At 41.9% G+C, this 15,087-nt stretch overlaps 1 protein-coding gene across 3 annotated transcripts in view; it reads right to left on the bottom strand.

Moving 5' to 3' along the window:
- Positions 1–185: 185 nt before the first annotated feature.
- Positions 186–15,087, bottom strand: part of LOC308282472 (protein AF-17-like) — a 28,601-nt gene continuing 13,699 nt past the window's right edge. For 2 of the 3 annotated variants that reach the window (XM_080722823.1, XM_080722824.1), the window contains exons 9-19: positions 14,957–15,087; positions 13,948–14,787; positions 12,907–13,106; positions 11,331–11,448; positions 10,866–10,932; positions 10,082–10,230; positions 7,838–8,032; positions 6,770–6,843; positions 6,148–6,536; positions 5,320–5,413; positions 186–4,883 (exon numbers count right to left, since the gene is read on the bottom strand). The exon at positions 14,957–15,087 is cut by the window's right edge and continues 29 nt beyond it. In XM_080722823.1, the coding sequence (XP_080578949.1) occupies positions 4,617–4,883; positions 5,320–5,413; positions 6,148–6,536; positions 6,770–6,843; positions 7,838–8,032; positions 10,082–10,230; positions 10,866–10,932; positions 11,331–11,448; positions 12,907–13,106; positions 13,948–14,787; positions 14,957–15,087 (2,524 nt within the window). In that variant the 3' untranslated portion in view covers positions 186–4,616. The remainder of the gene's footprint in view (positions 4,884–5,319; positions 5,414–6,147; positions 6,537–6,769; positions 6,844–7,837; positions 8,033–10,081; positions 10,231–10,865; positions 10,933–11,330; positions 11,449–12,906; positions 13,107–13,947; positions 14,788–14,956) is intronic. The other variant, XM_080722825.1, reaches the window with a different exon arrangement.

Below are 15,087 nucleotides of genomic sequence, written 5' to 3'. Positions count from 1 at the left end.
AGGCCTACAGCATGTTTCAGTTGTTTTATATCAGATAAATAAGCAGATCATTAACCAGTAATAAGCTACATCCAGGGGCGTCAATTAGGTATGGCAGGGGTATGCAGCTGGAATGCAACCCTGGGTCCAGGGGGGGAAATAAAAGTTACTTTTTCCATGAATGTCTCTTTGTCTATCTGTGCTGGTTATTACCGGTATGTTGTTAAATTACAGTAAAATAACTGCAAATGCAAAATGTAACAAAATGGTCACTTTAACAAGATATTACAATTATATTCTCTACACTTGTATTCTCCCCATCTTGACAAACTGGTATATTCCCAGGTTCCGCAGGTCAGCTGCACAGGTGCAATGCATTATTGTTAATTGTGGCACGTTTACTAACATGCTAAGTTTAGCTGCACTTGAAAAACCATTCCAGGCTGCCATATCCAGCCCAAGAAACCTTAGAAACCTGTGTAAAAAGTTTTTTTTTGTTGTTGTTGTTTTTTCAGACAATAGATCCGTGTTATCCTAAATGTAGGCCTAATGCCTCTTTTCCATGAGGACTCCCATCTTTGCCATACTGCTGAACAGACGCCACTGGCTACATCTATCTAAAAGTATTTATGCCCAAGACAAATTCCCAAATGCCCAAATGAACACTGAACCTTGAACTTTACAAAGTGTTAGTAGGCAATGCTGGATTAATAGCTTCATGCAGACTATACTTTAGGATCAGTCATTCAAAATCCAAGCGAGAAAAAAAAAGAATGAGAAAAAAAGGAATAACTCTGTAAAATACATTTATTGACAAAAAAGTTTGGTTTTCCTTAATCTGTCCTTTTAATTTTACACACAAAAATATCAAAATACTTTACAGGGCATTTCATCTTAATATTGTCAAATTGCTCTAGATCAATTCTCTCAAATTACACTGTACAATGACAATGCCTATAATTTTTCTTGTATTTATTCGGAGGTCATTTAATTTAATTTAATTCAGGGAACAATGCATTTTAAATCTATGCATAGTCATTACTTGGTATTTAGCAACAGATTGAGACTTCACTGCATTTCATGCAATTCATATCCCGTAACTCGTTCTCCATCACACGTCATTCAGAGTCAGGTGCTTAAACATGTTGTAAATACATAAAAGAAGATACACAGTACAACATTCATAACATGGATTATCTTGGTTACCCAAACTTCAAAGCTTAAAAATGTGTCTTTACACAAACATATTGAAGTATACAAGTTTTACTCAAAACAAAATTGAAAAGGTACTAAAAAAAAAGAAGAGGAGAAAAAAAAAAAGATTTACAATTGGGCCAAATGCCCCAGTGCAACACGTCCTTCAAAATCCTTCAAAGTACTTTCAATCAATCTCTTGGATATGTTTTTGTCTACATCAGTGATTCTCAACTTGTGGGCCAGGGCCCACTGGTGGGCCGCAAGGGTATTGCACGTGGGCCCCCAACTAATTTGCAAAACACTAAGATTTTAATCATAATATAACGTTAACATAATATAACCTTAATATTAATTAAAAAAAAAAATCTTAAACCCTTGAAACGTGTTTTCATAGTGATACCAATAAGAACTTAACATAATACTACATTAGCTCCATTGATACAAGACGGATCACAAACAATTGATTGATAATTAAAATAAGCATGCTCTCGAAAATGCCCATCAGATGGGTGGGCCCAGGGGCGTCACAAGGGGTAGGAAAGTGGGACTGAGTTACCAGGGCCCAAGTTGGAGGGGCCCTAGTAACTTTAGCTATTGAAAAATAGCAGATATACAAGCTCATAGCGCGGCACCGAGTGCCGCGCTGTGAGCTTGTAGATCTGCTATTTTTGAAAAGTCGTGAAAATGTGCGCAAATCTTTGAATATATGTATTTTTTAAGTGAACATTTGTAACTCAAATTTTGCTTCTGGGGGGTCCCTGGAACTAAATATTTTGAGATGGGGGGGGTCCTTCACATGAAAAAGTTTGAGCATCACTGACATGGAAACATAGGTTTCTTGGCACACATTTTCAAGATTTTTCAAAAATAGCAGATCTACAAGCTCGCAGCACGGCACTCGGTGCCGCGCTGTGAGCTTGTATATCTGCTATTTTTCAATAGTTAACATTCATGGGGGGCCCGCAGTGAATCCTTGTACCCAGGGCCCAGAATTTGGTGTGACGCCCCTGGGTGGGCCGCAAATGCTTTCAAGATTTTGAAGTGGGCCCTGATCCAGAACAGCTTGAGAACCACTGGTCTAGATTTTGCCTCCCTTGTGCAACAACTCATAAGGACATACTTGGTCAATTACAGACCTCCCAGTAGAGGTCTCGTTAGTATTCAGGCTTATGGGTTGTCAACATAATAAACATTCTCCTTCAGTCATTTGCTACAGTATTTCTCACCAACTAAGTTCCTTGAATGTCCTTAATGACACCTACAGTAACTACGAATAGAACAATCTAGTCCTCAGATATCACATGTATGGGAGATCACGTTTGAGATTGCAAACAGAAATGTCAAAGTATTTGAGTGCTAAAGGAGCAAAGGAGAAAAAAAGATGACAAAATAATTCCTTATTGTGAAAGCCATAGGACATTAACATTGCGAGTGGCATTTCTTAGCCGACGAGCTTAATAAAATAATCACATTGTAAAGTGGATGCGCATTAGAAGGAAAGAGAAGCTTATCAGAGTTCATGAGTTGGCTTGTATGTACTGAAATGGGCTTTAATATAGCCCTGCAGTAAAGGCCAACATGGTGCACAGTAATCACATTGGCATTCTACTATCTTACCACAACTGAGCTTCAGTATTTAATACATTATATTGACAGCAATTTAATAATAATAATAATAATAATAGTAATAATAATAATATTACTGCTGTCCCAGGCAAGTTGAAATGTCTGCTAAGAATGTCTCATATGACAATACCTTTAAGTAGGCCTTACTGTTTGAGGTTCAATAAAACATTGTTTCTCAGCTTTTAAAAAGCACAAATAAACAAAACACAATGCATCTTAAGACAGGATTACAATACAAAATAATTTGACACTTTAGTTATCACTACAGTTAATCACATGTTGCAACTGTTGAAATTATCATTATTACCTATCAAAAGTATAAATGTATTTAGGAAGAGTGCTTTCACTTAACTAAGTCCTCCATATACCGCATATAAAACACTATCAAAGTAAGAAAACAAGAGAATAAGCCTTTAGGCTCTTGATATTGTCTGTATAACTAGCGTCATTAAGGCATTAACTATCCAGTATTGCTAAAAGAACTAGTTGCCAGGAAAGAAAAGAAAGTTTATGTATGGTATGAGAGGAACATAAAAAAAAGAAGAAAAAAGAAGAACACTTCACGATAGAGTGCAAAATATTCAGACCAAAAACGTGTCAGTCCCTAGTGGCCCATTAAGTACCAATAATAAATATAAGGTACTGTGTTGATGGCTAATTTGCTCTGATAGCTACTAATATGCAAAGTGCACATTGGTTTAGGAAATATAATTAATGTCTTACTTCCAAATGTTTGGTTTAGTCTGCTTAATCTCGGTAGCAACAGGTCAGGTAGGATATAGAATTCTCTATAAATTCTCAGAGGGGATGGGTGTTGAATAATAAAGCAGATGAAAGTTGATATTCAACTTAAACTGGTTATGCCAGTCTCTAATAGAGCAATAGGACATTTTTTTTTAGATCTGTGCCACCTTTAAACGAGTTATTACTTTAGAATATTCTTTGGGGTCTTTTGTTTTCCATTATTTGTCAAAGTATGTTAATAAGGGAAAACAAAAACAAAGAGCAAACTGATGTAATGACCCATAATATATGACTGACATATACGTCCCAAATGATGACATCATTAATATTTACATGCTAATGAGGCTGCGACATATTGAAGATTTTAATTTAAATTAAATTAGGGACGGAGGAAAATGAAACAAATACAAAATATTAAGGAAGACAACTGAGGTTTCAAGACGCGGAAGAAGTCTGTGATTATAATTGTCATCAGACAGAAAAAAATGGACGAAAATATTTATACAACCAAGGGGCAAATAAAAAAATGGGTCAGTGATTGAGTACTTAAAAAAAGACACAGAAGAAACACAGACCTAATTTTACCAGAGTTCAAACAGGACTTACTCCAGAATCCTGCATATTACTGTAGGTTCAGGGATAAAACAGGAGCTCTGGCCCTTACAACACAAGCAGCCCCATTGGTCGGGTTAACAAATTAGTGCAATTTAATTAGAGACCACTGTATTAATGTTCTCTGAAAGCTGCCTACACAAAAGAAAAATTCCTATGAGAAGAATCTCTGATATAAAGAATTCCCAGACATGGAAAAACAGCTACACATTTAAGTCTGTTCCAATATACATTCATAAAAGATGATGTAAGAGAGAGATGACAGAGAGAAAGACAATTCAAAAGTCTTAGATATAAGATTAATGTTGACCTCAGTTCTTGATAGGGCAGCTTCATTCCAATGACGTTCAAATGACTGTGTTCCTGATGTTAGCCACTTCGAGTAAGATAATGTTAGCCGTTTTTGTCTCCACCCTTCTCTCCTGCAGCCTGAAAACAAAAATACAAACCTTTTCTCTTCAAAAATTCAAACTGCTCTTTTTCCCCCCGGAAAAGAAATCTAAATGACTCACGCCAGGCTTGTGAAGTGCAGTCTCCTGCAGGCCAAAGAGGGGGTTTCCTTGGCCACTGTGCAGGGGTGATGCTGTTGCCGAGGACAGCAGGTTGGGTGATTGGGCTATTAGGGGTGAGGTTGGGGTGGAGGTGAGTGCTCCTGCCAGTGTGAGGCGCTGTAGCTCCCTTTGTCTCTGTTGCTGTAGCATCTGGTAAACAACCACCTGCTGCTCCTGATAGAAGGGAAACATACAGATACACAAATGAATACAAAAGGTTTTCATTTACTTCTTTCAATCATTTTAGTGATTTTAACAATTTTGATTTGCATGGGGGCATGCATGCAAGTGGCTAAAAATGTACTTTTAGACACAATAAGCCCATTACCAAGATGCACCGCAATCTTTCATGGGCAGATGTGACTTGGCGGCTGGTGTAAATACTAACAAAGAAATTGCAGGCTTATTGTGTCTGAAAAGACATATTTAGCCACTTGCATGCCCCTACCCACTGAAATCAAAATACTAAAATCGCTAAAACAATAGAAAGCAGTAAATGAAAACATTTTAACACTCATCTTTTCCTTTCTCTAATTACAATCTAAAATATGAACCCTTGTTGCAAAAAAACAAAGTTGTCAAGTGAAAATAAATGATAATATTTCATTACAGGAGTAAAGTTCTGTGAGGTGAGGAACTGCTGGAGCTGTTGTTGCTGCTGCTGTAGAAGGAGCTGCTTCTGTTGCTCTGATAGCAGAGAGGACCTGGCAGGAGACACACACCCTTATTAACACACAGCGACCAGACAACGATCAGACAGAGACAACACCATCCCACTAAACACAGGGTGCCAATACAAGCGGTCACCTGGCAGACATGATGCCAAAGCACACAATATGCTTGTTATTAAACTGTGTGACTCAGCATCAGCTGTTCAAACGAAACAATGCTTTGTACTGGAGAGTCTCATCGTAGAGATGATCTAAACCACCATGAAACCTCACGCAATACTACAGTTGGGCAATTCATTGAAAATAAAATATATCAAAACCAATATTTAGGACCAATAACCGACTTTTAACAGAAATATCTAGAAGCAAGGTTTTTATATATAGGCCTAATATATATATGTGTGTGTGCGTGTGCGTGTGTGTGTGTGTGTGTGTGTGTGTGTATATATATATCAACGAATGGACTCTAGAAATTGTAATAGATTGTTTATAATCGACTAAATCAATTAGTCTGATGAAATACTTAACCCTGATTATACTTTGTTGTACAATGGTGCCGTACAAAGATAGTGAAAATAGCAGATCTACAGTTTGAAATTGATTTGATACTCATTACATCTGAATTCTATCGTTCCAATGAGTTCCGTGAGAAAAATAAAACTAAATACATAAAACTTAAATGTAAAAAAAAAAAATACATCAATCAATGCGATTGCTATTAGAAAGTTGACATCTCGATGGGAATAATACTGCTATAGTGTACATACGGGCTCACGCTCTTGGGCAGCTGAAGACCCTGTGCCAATGCCTGCGGGTTGAGGGGTGGAGGCTGGGGCCGGAGCGCGGGCAGTGCAGGCTGGGAGGCGTTCTGTGCGGGTGACTGGATCACGCCGTTCAGACTTCCCAGCACACCGTTCATGTTCAGCTGAGGACTTCCTGCCAGGGAGGCCATCATGAGTCCGCCCACCACTGGCAGGGCAGAGCCGCCGCCGCCGCCGGCCTGGCTGATGGCTCCCTGCAGGCCATCGCCCAAACCACCACGACCCAAACCGTTCAGCAGGGGCTGGCCAAAAGAGGCGGGGCTCTGCTGCGGAGGCGGGGTGCTCTGGAAGGAGAGAGAGGAGCTGCTACGGGACGGACTACCAGAGTGGAGCTCCTACACACAACGAAAGAACCAATTGTTAGTTTTCTTCTGTTTATTTAGATAACTATTTGTATTGGCAGGGTTTGAATAGTTTTATACCTGTATGTATTCTATAAATAATAATAGTTATTGTTTATTTGTACAGACCCCTCACACGTGTGTACGTATATATATATAACATATAATAATAATAATTGTTGTAATAAAAATGATCAATAATTAAGGGATGCATGCAGGGTTCTTACCTCAGATGAGGTTACAAAGGAGGTATCATTCAGGTAGCAGCTTTTGGATAGGGGACTCTTGGTGTTTAGAGGGTCTGAAGAAAAGAGGTGCAAACACAGGGACCCGTTACAGAGAGTACCATTATCATCTGGGGCTGCAGTAGTCTGTCACATGATGACATGTTATTTTGTGTCTCTTGAAGATAGATTTTACACTTCTGGGCTGGACTGTGTTATGGTGGCCCTAATCTCTCAAGACAGAAGGATTTATATAGCGCCTTTTCTAGTCATTCAGACCATTCAAATGTGCTTTACATAACATACTTCACAGAACATTGTTACACATTACGTGTTCTAAGATGGCGGAGGTAACCATGCTAAGCACCAACCTGCTCATCGAGAGCAGTTAGGGGATTCAGTCTCTTGCTCAAGGACACTTCAACACGCAGCCAGGAGAAGCCAGGGATCGAACTGGGAAACTTACGAGTCCCAGACGGTCACTCTACCTCCTGAGCCACTGCCGCCCAACAAAAAAGGTACCACTAGGTTGCAGGTGTAGGTTGCAATTTCCAGCGAATGCCAGTATCTTGTAAACTTAATCTCTACTCGCTAGTCAAGGAGACTAATTAATTACTCCATGGAATCCTTTGGATTTGACACATATTATGTTACGGTCCAAATTTGGACTCCAGGCTTCAGTGAAGGTGGTTCTGCTTTAATGTATATCAGGGGTCTTCAACAGGGGGTCCGGGACCCCTAGGGGGTCCTCAGAGTTACTACAGGAGGTCCTCCAAATCCTTGTGTGATAAGAACTATTTCTTTCCCCCCTTTGTTATATTAACCACTTGAACCCTAGCGTCCATATTCTGAGAACTTTAGCCAAAAATAGCAGATCTACAAGCTTGGCAAAGATGTTTGGTTTTGAGGGGAAAAAGAGCAGACTAAGTACAGGGTGAAAGGTCAAGGTATCAAGTATCGACGGTTCAAGTGGTTAAATATCTGAAAACACACATTGACATGAATCCAAAATACACTGATGATTGTGCTGTCAAACAATGAAACCATATGGAATCTATGAAGACCCCTGACCTAGGGTTGAGGAGAGGAAGCTGATCTGGGTGTGCATGGAGCCCTGGGCGGACAGGGCATGTGGAGGGAAGGGGACGGCCATCTCCACGTTGAGCAGCTGCAGACGTTCCTTTTTTGCCGTCAGGCTGAGGATCTGGTCCTGAAGCCGTTGGTTCTCCTGCTGCAGTGAATGCAGAGACTGGAGCATGTCCACGACTAGACACGAGGCAGAGAGAAAGATTTAAAGGTAGATTTAAGGACCATAATGTCTGTTGTTATGGCATGTCTAACATTTTTCCAAGCACACCATCATGGTTTGTTTTTGTTTTTGAGGAAGCCATTGGATTCCGTTAATTTCAGTACGTTATCGAAATCAACTTGAGGAGACTTGAAACTTGCTTGAGATGGGTAATCCTAATCCAACAGAGTAAATATATATAATTGCATGTTTAGTTTTGGTCTAAATTATGTTATTGGTGTATTTGTATTTTAAAGCAGAGGTTTCCAACCCCTGGTCCCTGGAACGGTGCTGGGACAAGGTACCACTGGGCTACAAGAAGGCTGCCGGGAATTCCTAGTTTATGGATTGTACAAATATGCACAGCCAACGAGTCTATAACCAGCCTTGAGCATATGGCGTACAACCTAGTACGTCCATACTCAAGCTCACTCTCGCATGACAGTGGCATCACTGAAGCAACCTTGGTATCTTTATCCTAGTCTTTTCAACCTAGCTCCAATTCCTTCTGATGGAATGAAGTTAAACGTTCCATCCATGCATCCATCCATCTTCAACCGCTTATCCGGAATCGGGTCGCGGGTGTAACAGTTCCAACTGAGATTTCCAGATTTCCTTATCCCGAGCAACTTCCTCCACTCCCTCAGGTAGTATACAGAGGCGTTCCCAAGCCAGTTTGGAGATATAGTCCTTCACCTGGTCTTTGGTCTGCCACGGGGTCTCCTCCCAGTGGGACGTGCATCGAGGACCTTCCTAGGAAGGCGCTCGGAGGGCATCCATACTAGATGTCCGAACAAAGATGCCAAGATAGATGCCAAGTTAAACGTTGAAGAAGGTAATTGTTCAACGTAATTGTCATTGAAATGCGTCTATTTGTCAGAGACTGCTGCTACGGTAAATAATAAAATTTAAATAAATGTCACCTTGTGGGTTATAGTTCACTGTGCTGAGGTGAGCACCTCTCTATCTTTCTCTGAAACTATTGACATAGCAAGCTTAGCTCGAGACATCTGTCCCCTAGTATTTGGATGGATTGAAAGGTTACACATCAAAAGCAGGAGATTTGCAATATAACAGAACGTTCACTGGGGCTATAGAATGCAGTGTGTGGACATTTAGCATAATTCACTTCACAATCCATCATCTAGAGAAAATCCTGCACATATGATCTTTATACATTTAAATGTACCAATTACAGCATCTGAACACCGCATGCACAGTCTTGTTTTTGTTTATATAAGAATAAGATGAAATAAAACCCTTGAATTGTTGATGGATTAATTGTTCGTTTGATTTACGCCCACAAAGCGTGTCATTTTATAATAATGCAATTACAGAGGAACCAGATAATGTATTGTGACATGTTTTCTTTATGGAGCCGTCAGTGAGACCTGCCTGACATCAAGAAGCTAGGTGAGACGTGTTCCACAGTAGCTGGAGGGGACAGCTCCTATTTAAAACCAAAACCTCTCTCTATTCTCTTTTCCAGAGGAGGTGAAGTGGAGAAGGCCAGTAAGAGCTGACGGTACTATTCATACAGATGGCGTGAGCCAACAAAAGTGGAACTAAGTGTGGAACTAATTTGCCTTAAGAGGAAAAGGAAATGATACATACGTGAATAAATATAATCAAACAGAGAAGCATTATTGTCATGGTTTACATTATGCCATGGCAGCTTTGAAACACCGTCCTCAGAGTGCTGTCTCTCATTGGGATGTTTTTGTTCACAACAGTGTCCTGGAATATATGCATATATATCTGAATAGCTCCAAGCACTGCATTCAGTGTCACAAAGAGTAGACTTAAACCAAAGCAGGTGGAGAAAAACACACCACAGCAAACAGCATAATAATAGACCCAGCCACAGCAGAGAGAGAAGCTGTCTGTTATGTACTCCTGGCCCCAGACATTGCCCGCCACCCCCACAAAACTCAAAGGAGAACAACTGCAAATTTCCCCAGAATCACAGACAGGCCTGAATGGATTCTGCAGACATGCTTAATTTTCTGTGCACAGAGAACACTCACTATTGGCGCCCATCTCTCCGTTTCCGTGTTTCTCCAACAGGAGCTCAATATGGGAGCTGGCTGGGGGGATGTTCTCTGGACAGGCTCGGACACCGGGACCCCCCCCATCCCTCGGGTCGAACAGCAGAGGAAGACAGCTCATAGGAGACCTGGAGGCCAGAACAGGGAAGAAGAAAGAGTCATTGGGTTGGACTAGACCCAGAGGGGAAACGCACTACCCTCAGTCACACAAAGAAATACAGCTAATTTTGGCTCTGAATGTTTAGGTATTTGTAATCTACTAGTTTGGACAGAAACAAATGCTGTGTAGCCTGTGAGTGCATTCAGGCAGAACTTCCTCAATGTAACTGTGACGGGTCACTAGCAGCTGACCAATTTGGTGGTCTATTGCTCTGTTGCTCCTCTTGGTGTGCGCACCATTGCCGCTGTTGGAATGTGATTCTTCGCTCCAACCACCTCCCCAGCTTTCCCTTGTGGGGTCTTGTGCTTCTGTTCTAAAATGTCTCTCATCAAGGAGCAGTGTGTGCAAAGCCTGAATGCCAAGATCAAATATTCACACCTGCATTTACACTAGTACAAATGTTTTCTCTGAAGAGAAAATGGTTTCTCTTCACTTTTTAACTACATTTTACATAGATCATTTCGATCTATTTGGCTGGAAAAAGTGAAAGCTTGATTGAATCCCTGCATTAACCAATGTGGTAGTAGTACCTTTGATAAGAGCATAATCTAAACATCACATCAGAAATGTAAAGAAATGCTCTGATGAATGTATGAAGCTTACTGTGATGATAAGCTCTCTCTCGGTGAGTTCCCCTGACACGGGAAGCGACAGTCATCGAGGTCAGATTCTAGGAAGGGAGAGAGGGGTTGTGGTGTTACATGTGGTCTTGAAGTGTCTGTGCTGAAATGTAACAAAGAAGGTGTGTAAAGGCTTGTGCATGGTTTTGTGTACGTCTGGGGTGAGAGACTACTGCACGTAGTAACCAGAAGCAAATGCAATGTTTCTCTCACACCCAGGGTTCCATTTGCTGGGGGATAGGGTATCCATGCCTCTGCTTTTCCTATCGCCCTCTTGGTCATTCATTTTTATGGCCAGTGGGGATATGTTTTATCCCTATCTGCTCCGACTGAATGAAGTACATGCATTTCCTTTTGGTAAATGCCATCTGAGGTGGTTGATATTTACGTTTGATAATATCACAATATACAAAATATCAGATCTAAGAGATGTGAACCCTGCTCATACCTGGCAGTGAGGTCTGGGCTTGGCTCAGTAGTGGTGGCAGTGTAGGGGCTGTGGAGAGACAACTGCTGAAAGGCTGAATGGAAGTCAGGCTATAGGAAGAACTGGAACCAGGGTGGACCTATGAGACAAGACAGCAGAATTGTCAGGGAAACTTCAGTTAGCTGGTATAAAGCTTCAAGAAGAGTTTCACTTCCAAATAAGACTTCCACCGTTTCAAAATATGTGACGGCTAGACCTACTCTATGTAGTCCGAATTAATTATTCACTAGTGTTTAATTTGTTATCTATTTATTTTGTTATCTATTATATTTCCATTTAGGAACAACATTATACATTTAAATCTGCATTGAGTGACATGTGGAGTTGTGGACAGTATAACCAAAAGAACTCACATGCACTCAGACAGACTACAGCAGCCAAAGCGAGACAAACTTAGGTACTTTCAGTAGGCTATATCAGGTTTGCCATCAGTGAAGAGGTAGGTTGTTTAAATATCAAGCAATGAAACCAGTAACTACAGAGAGGCCAGAGGCAGAGAGCTGTGAATGTACTTTTCTTTTTTTTTGCATGATATGAATTCAGCTGAAATATTTAGAAGAAATCTTGCACTGGAAAATCCATCATTACACAGTAGAGGGAAGCATGCGTATGAGAGGTGGCGAGCAGATAGTAAAGAGGGAGGGAGGTGTCAAGATGTTTCATCACATCTCTAAGGAGCCCCAGACTGGGGCTTTAGAGAGGAGGGAGGAAAATAACATGGATGTTCAGTGCATGCACATATTCATTAGTTGCATTGCCTCAATGAAACCTTCATACAGCGCCTATATTTTCAGGCCTTGCGGTAATCATGATGAGAGTCCAAAAGCCCTGCTGCTAGCAGCTCCTACAAACCTTGTTGCTCGTTACACCCAATCAGAACAAAGTCATTAGAAATTCGGAACGATATTGCTATCCTTAGAGCTCCGCGCTCACTAGTGGAGCTAAAAATCGGAAGGTTTCATACTACCTTTATGTTGAGCTAAAATGTAACATTCTGGCCTGCGACAAGGTCACTCAGATAGGTGATCAACATATTCCATGCCAAACTTGCATGCCTGTCGTTTTCGAGATGTGTTGTTAAGGAATAACGTGTTGGACAGACCATGCAATCAACCAATGGAATGACATTTCTATTGCTATCCTTAACAAATACCACACAATGCACCTTTAAGAGGAATTGGAATATAATGTTTCTAATATCAAGCAACGGCAACTATAGGATACTTTACTTCTCCTGAATAGATACAGTATCATGTTGTGGAACAGTGGTTCTCAACCTGTGGGTTGGGACCCCCAGGGGGGTCCCCAAATTGTTTTGGGGGTCCCAAAATGATTAACTTAATGTGCAACGCCTCGCAACATCTGCTATTTTCGCAAAAGAACCGTATTATACAAAATGTAATGCCTCAACTCTTAATGCTCGTCAGGGTGGGGGTCCCCTGTTCAAATATGATTCTTTTGGGGGTCAGAGACTGAAAAGGTTGAGGACCACTGTTGTAGAATAGAGATTATTTATGTCTCAGCACTTCTGGAGTACCTGTGTGTTTGATAGAGAGTTGACTGAAGGAAGAGAGAGCGTGGAGACATGACATGGAAGGAGTCCTGAGGACAGAGCGGTACTACACACACCACCACCGAGGGACAACGAAGTGCTACACACTCCACCACCTAGTGACAAAGGTGTGCTGCACACCCCCCCTCCTAATGTGAGAGGGTCCTTGAGACTGGAGTAGATGCCTAAGAGAGAGAGAAATGAGAGAGAGAGAACTGTCATGTTTACAAAGATATAAGCAGCATGCAGCAGAGGCGTGTAGTAAATAGACACATGTACTTAAACATGCACAGCAAAAACAGGTCGGTGAACCAGTCACCATCTAGATGGTTAAACAATGTTAGGAATTACACTGATCTCCCTGACCAGATTTCTTGCTGTCAAAGTAAAGCCCAGTTGAAGTCAAGGCATGTCATGTTTATTTGTATAGGACAATTTCAATAACAAAACGATTGCTTTACATTATTAAGACAACAACACATTAAACATTCTAAAAGGACATTTGAAGACAATATAAAAAGAGTTAATGACATTAACTCTTGCGTCCCTATTCTGTGGTGAACATTCAATGAAAATAATCTATAAGCTCAATACAATGCAACACACTGTGAGCTTGTAGATTTTCCTCTGTTCTGTGTTATGGACTTGTCTTGTTATATTTCATGTTGTTTTAACTCATATTCTGTTCGTCACTGTGGTTAACTGTTTTTTCTTTTTAAATTGTGCTAATCCATTGTGAACTTCACAATGGAAAACAAAATGTACAATGTCAGATACTTCTGCTCTAAGATCTTAATTTAAATGGAACATGTAGCACTACTGATATAGGCTTTCTTGTCTAACTTGCCATGGGTAATGGAAAAGTTCACCAAATCTTCAACCAAGCTGCAAATAAACACCAAAGTGCAGCCAACCAGACAGTTATACTGCTACAATTTGTTTTCCGTGTGCAATACTTTTTTTTTCTCGCAGTATATGAGCACACAGGAAGCTAGAGGGCTACCACACACCCACGCTTAGACTCACCGGAGCCGAGTAGCGAGTTACCGCGGCCTGTAGAGAAACTGCCGGCAGAGGAGGAAGTAAAGGGGGAGGTGGAGGTGGTTGTCGGAGGCAGAGTGGAGGAGGAGAACGCAGGGTGTGGAATGGAGGACGGGCTGGGATAGATGGAGGAGGTTAAGGCTGGAGGCAGAGGAGGCGCTGTGTGATGATGGTGGTGATGATGATGGTCCTCTTCCCGCCTTTCTCGATTCTTGCTCCCTCGGGGGCGTCCCGGGCCGTGCCGGCTCTTCTTGTTGCCGCGGTGCCTCCTCTCCCGGGGCAGCGGGGGCGGGGGCGTGGGCGTGGCCTTGCCATCCTCCCCCGGGTCGGCCTGCTCCAGGATGGGAGGCGTGACCATTTGAGAGGGCTTGCAGAGCGACTTAGAGGGTTTGTAGTCCCCCGAAGAAGAGATCTTACGGACCTTGCTGCTGCTGCTTCCGCCCAGCCCCGAGGAGGAGGTGATGCGCATGATGGAGCCAAAGGTGGAGATGGTGACCTTGGTCTCAAAGGGGCTGGCGTTGCTCTCTGACCTGTCGTGACCCTGTGATGCTACATGGGGGCCATCGGCAGGGGTCAATGCCGGGGGCTTGTTGTGATATTTACTGTCCACTTCCTCCTCCTCCTCTTCCTCCTGCTCCTCCACTTCCTCATCTTTTTCGTCTTCCTTTTCGCCTCTCTCTTCGTTCTCCTGAACCGCCGCTCTCCTATGGCGCTCCTTGCGCTCCTCGCCACTGTGGTCCTCACCTCCTCGGTCATGGTCACGTTCTAGGCGGGAAGAAGATGAGAACTGGTGGAAGTCCTGCGTTGAAGACAGGGAGCCGACCCCTAGCAAAAACAACATGGACGTTAATCCCAAAGATAAACATAGACAAGCTAAACTCTGTTGTGGCTGTCACAGGTTTATAATACATAGGTTTAACACGCTCTGTAAATAAGCTAATTAGTAGGGCCCCAAGAAGCTATTCTGTCCGCATTTTGTTCTCCATTAGGTTACCTGTGTTGAATGGACTCGAGGAACATGAGGAGGAGGTACAGCTCTTCCCAGTGCTTCCTGTTTTCTTGCTTCGATGACCTAGGCCATGAGAACTCAGCCTTTTGGGCTTTCCCTCACTGTCCTTGCTGCTA

Source organism: Nannobrachium achirus (assembly GCF_963921795.1).
Source record: "Nannobrachium achirus genome assembly, chromosome: 3".
Taxonomy (NCBI): Eukaryota; Metazoa; Chordata; class Actinopteri; order Myctophiformes; family Myctophidae; genus Nannobrachium; species Nannobrachium achirus.
The sequence above is the reverse complement of the archived record's forward strand: the minus strand, read 5'-3'. Positions and strand labels throughout refer to the sequence as shown.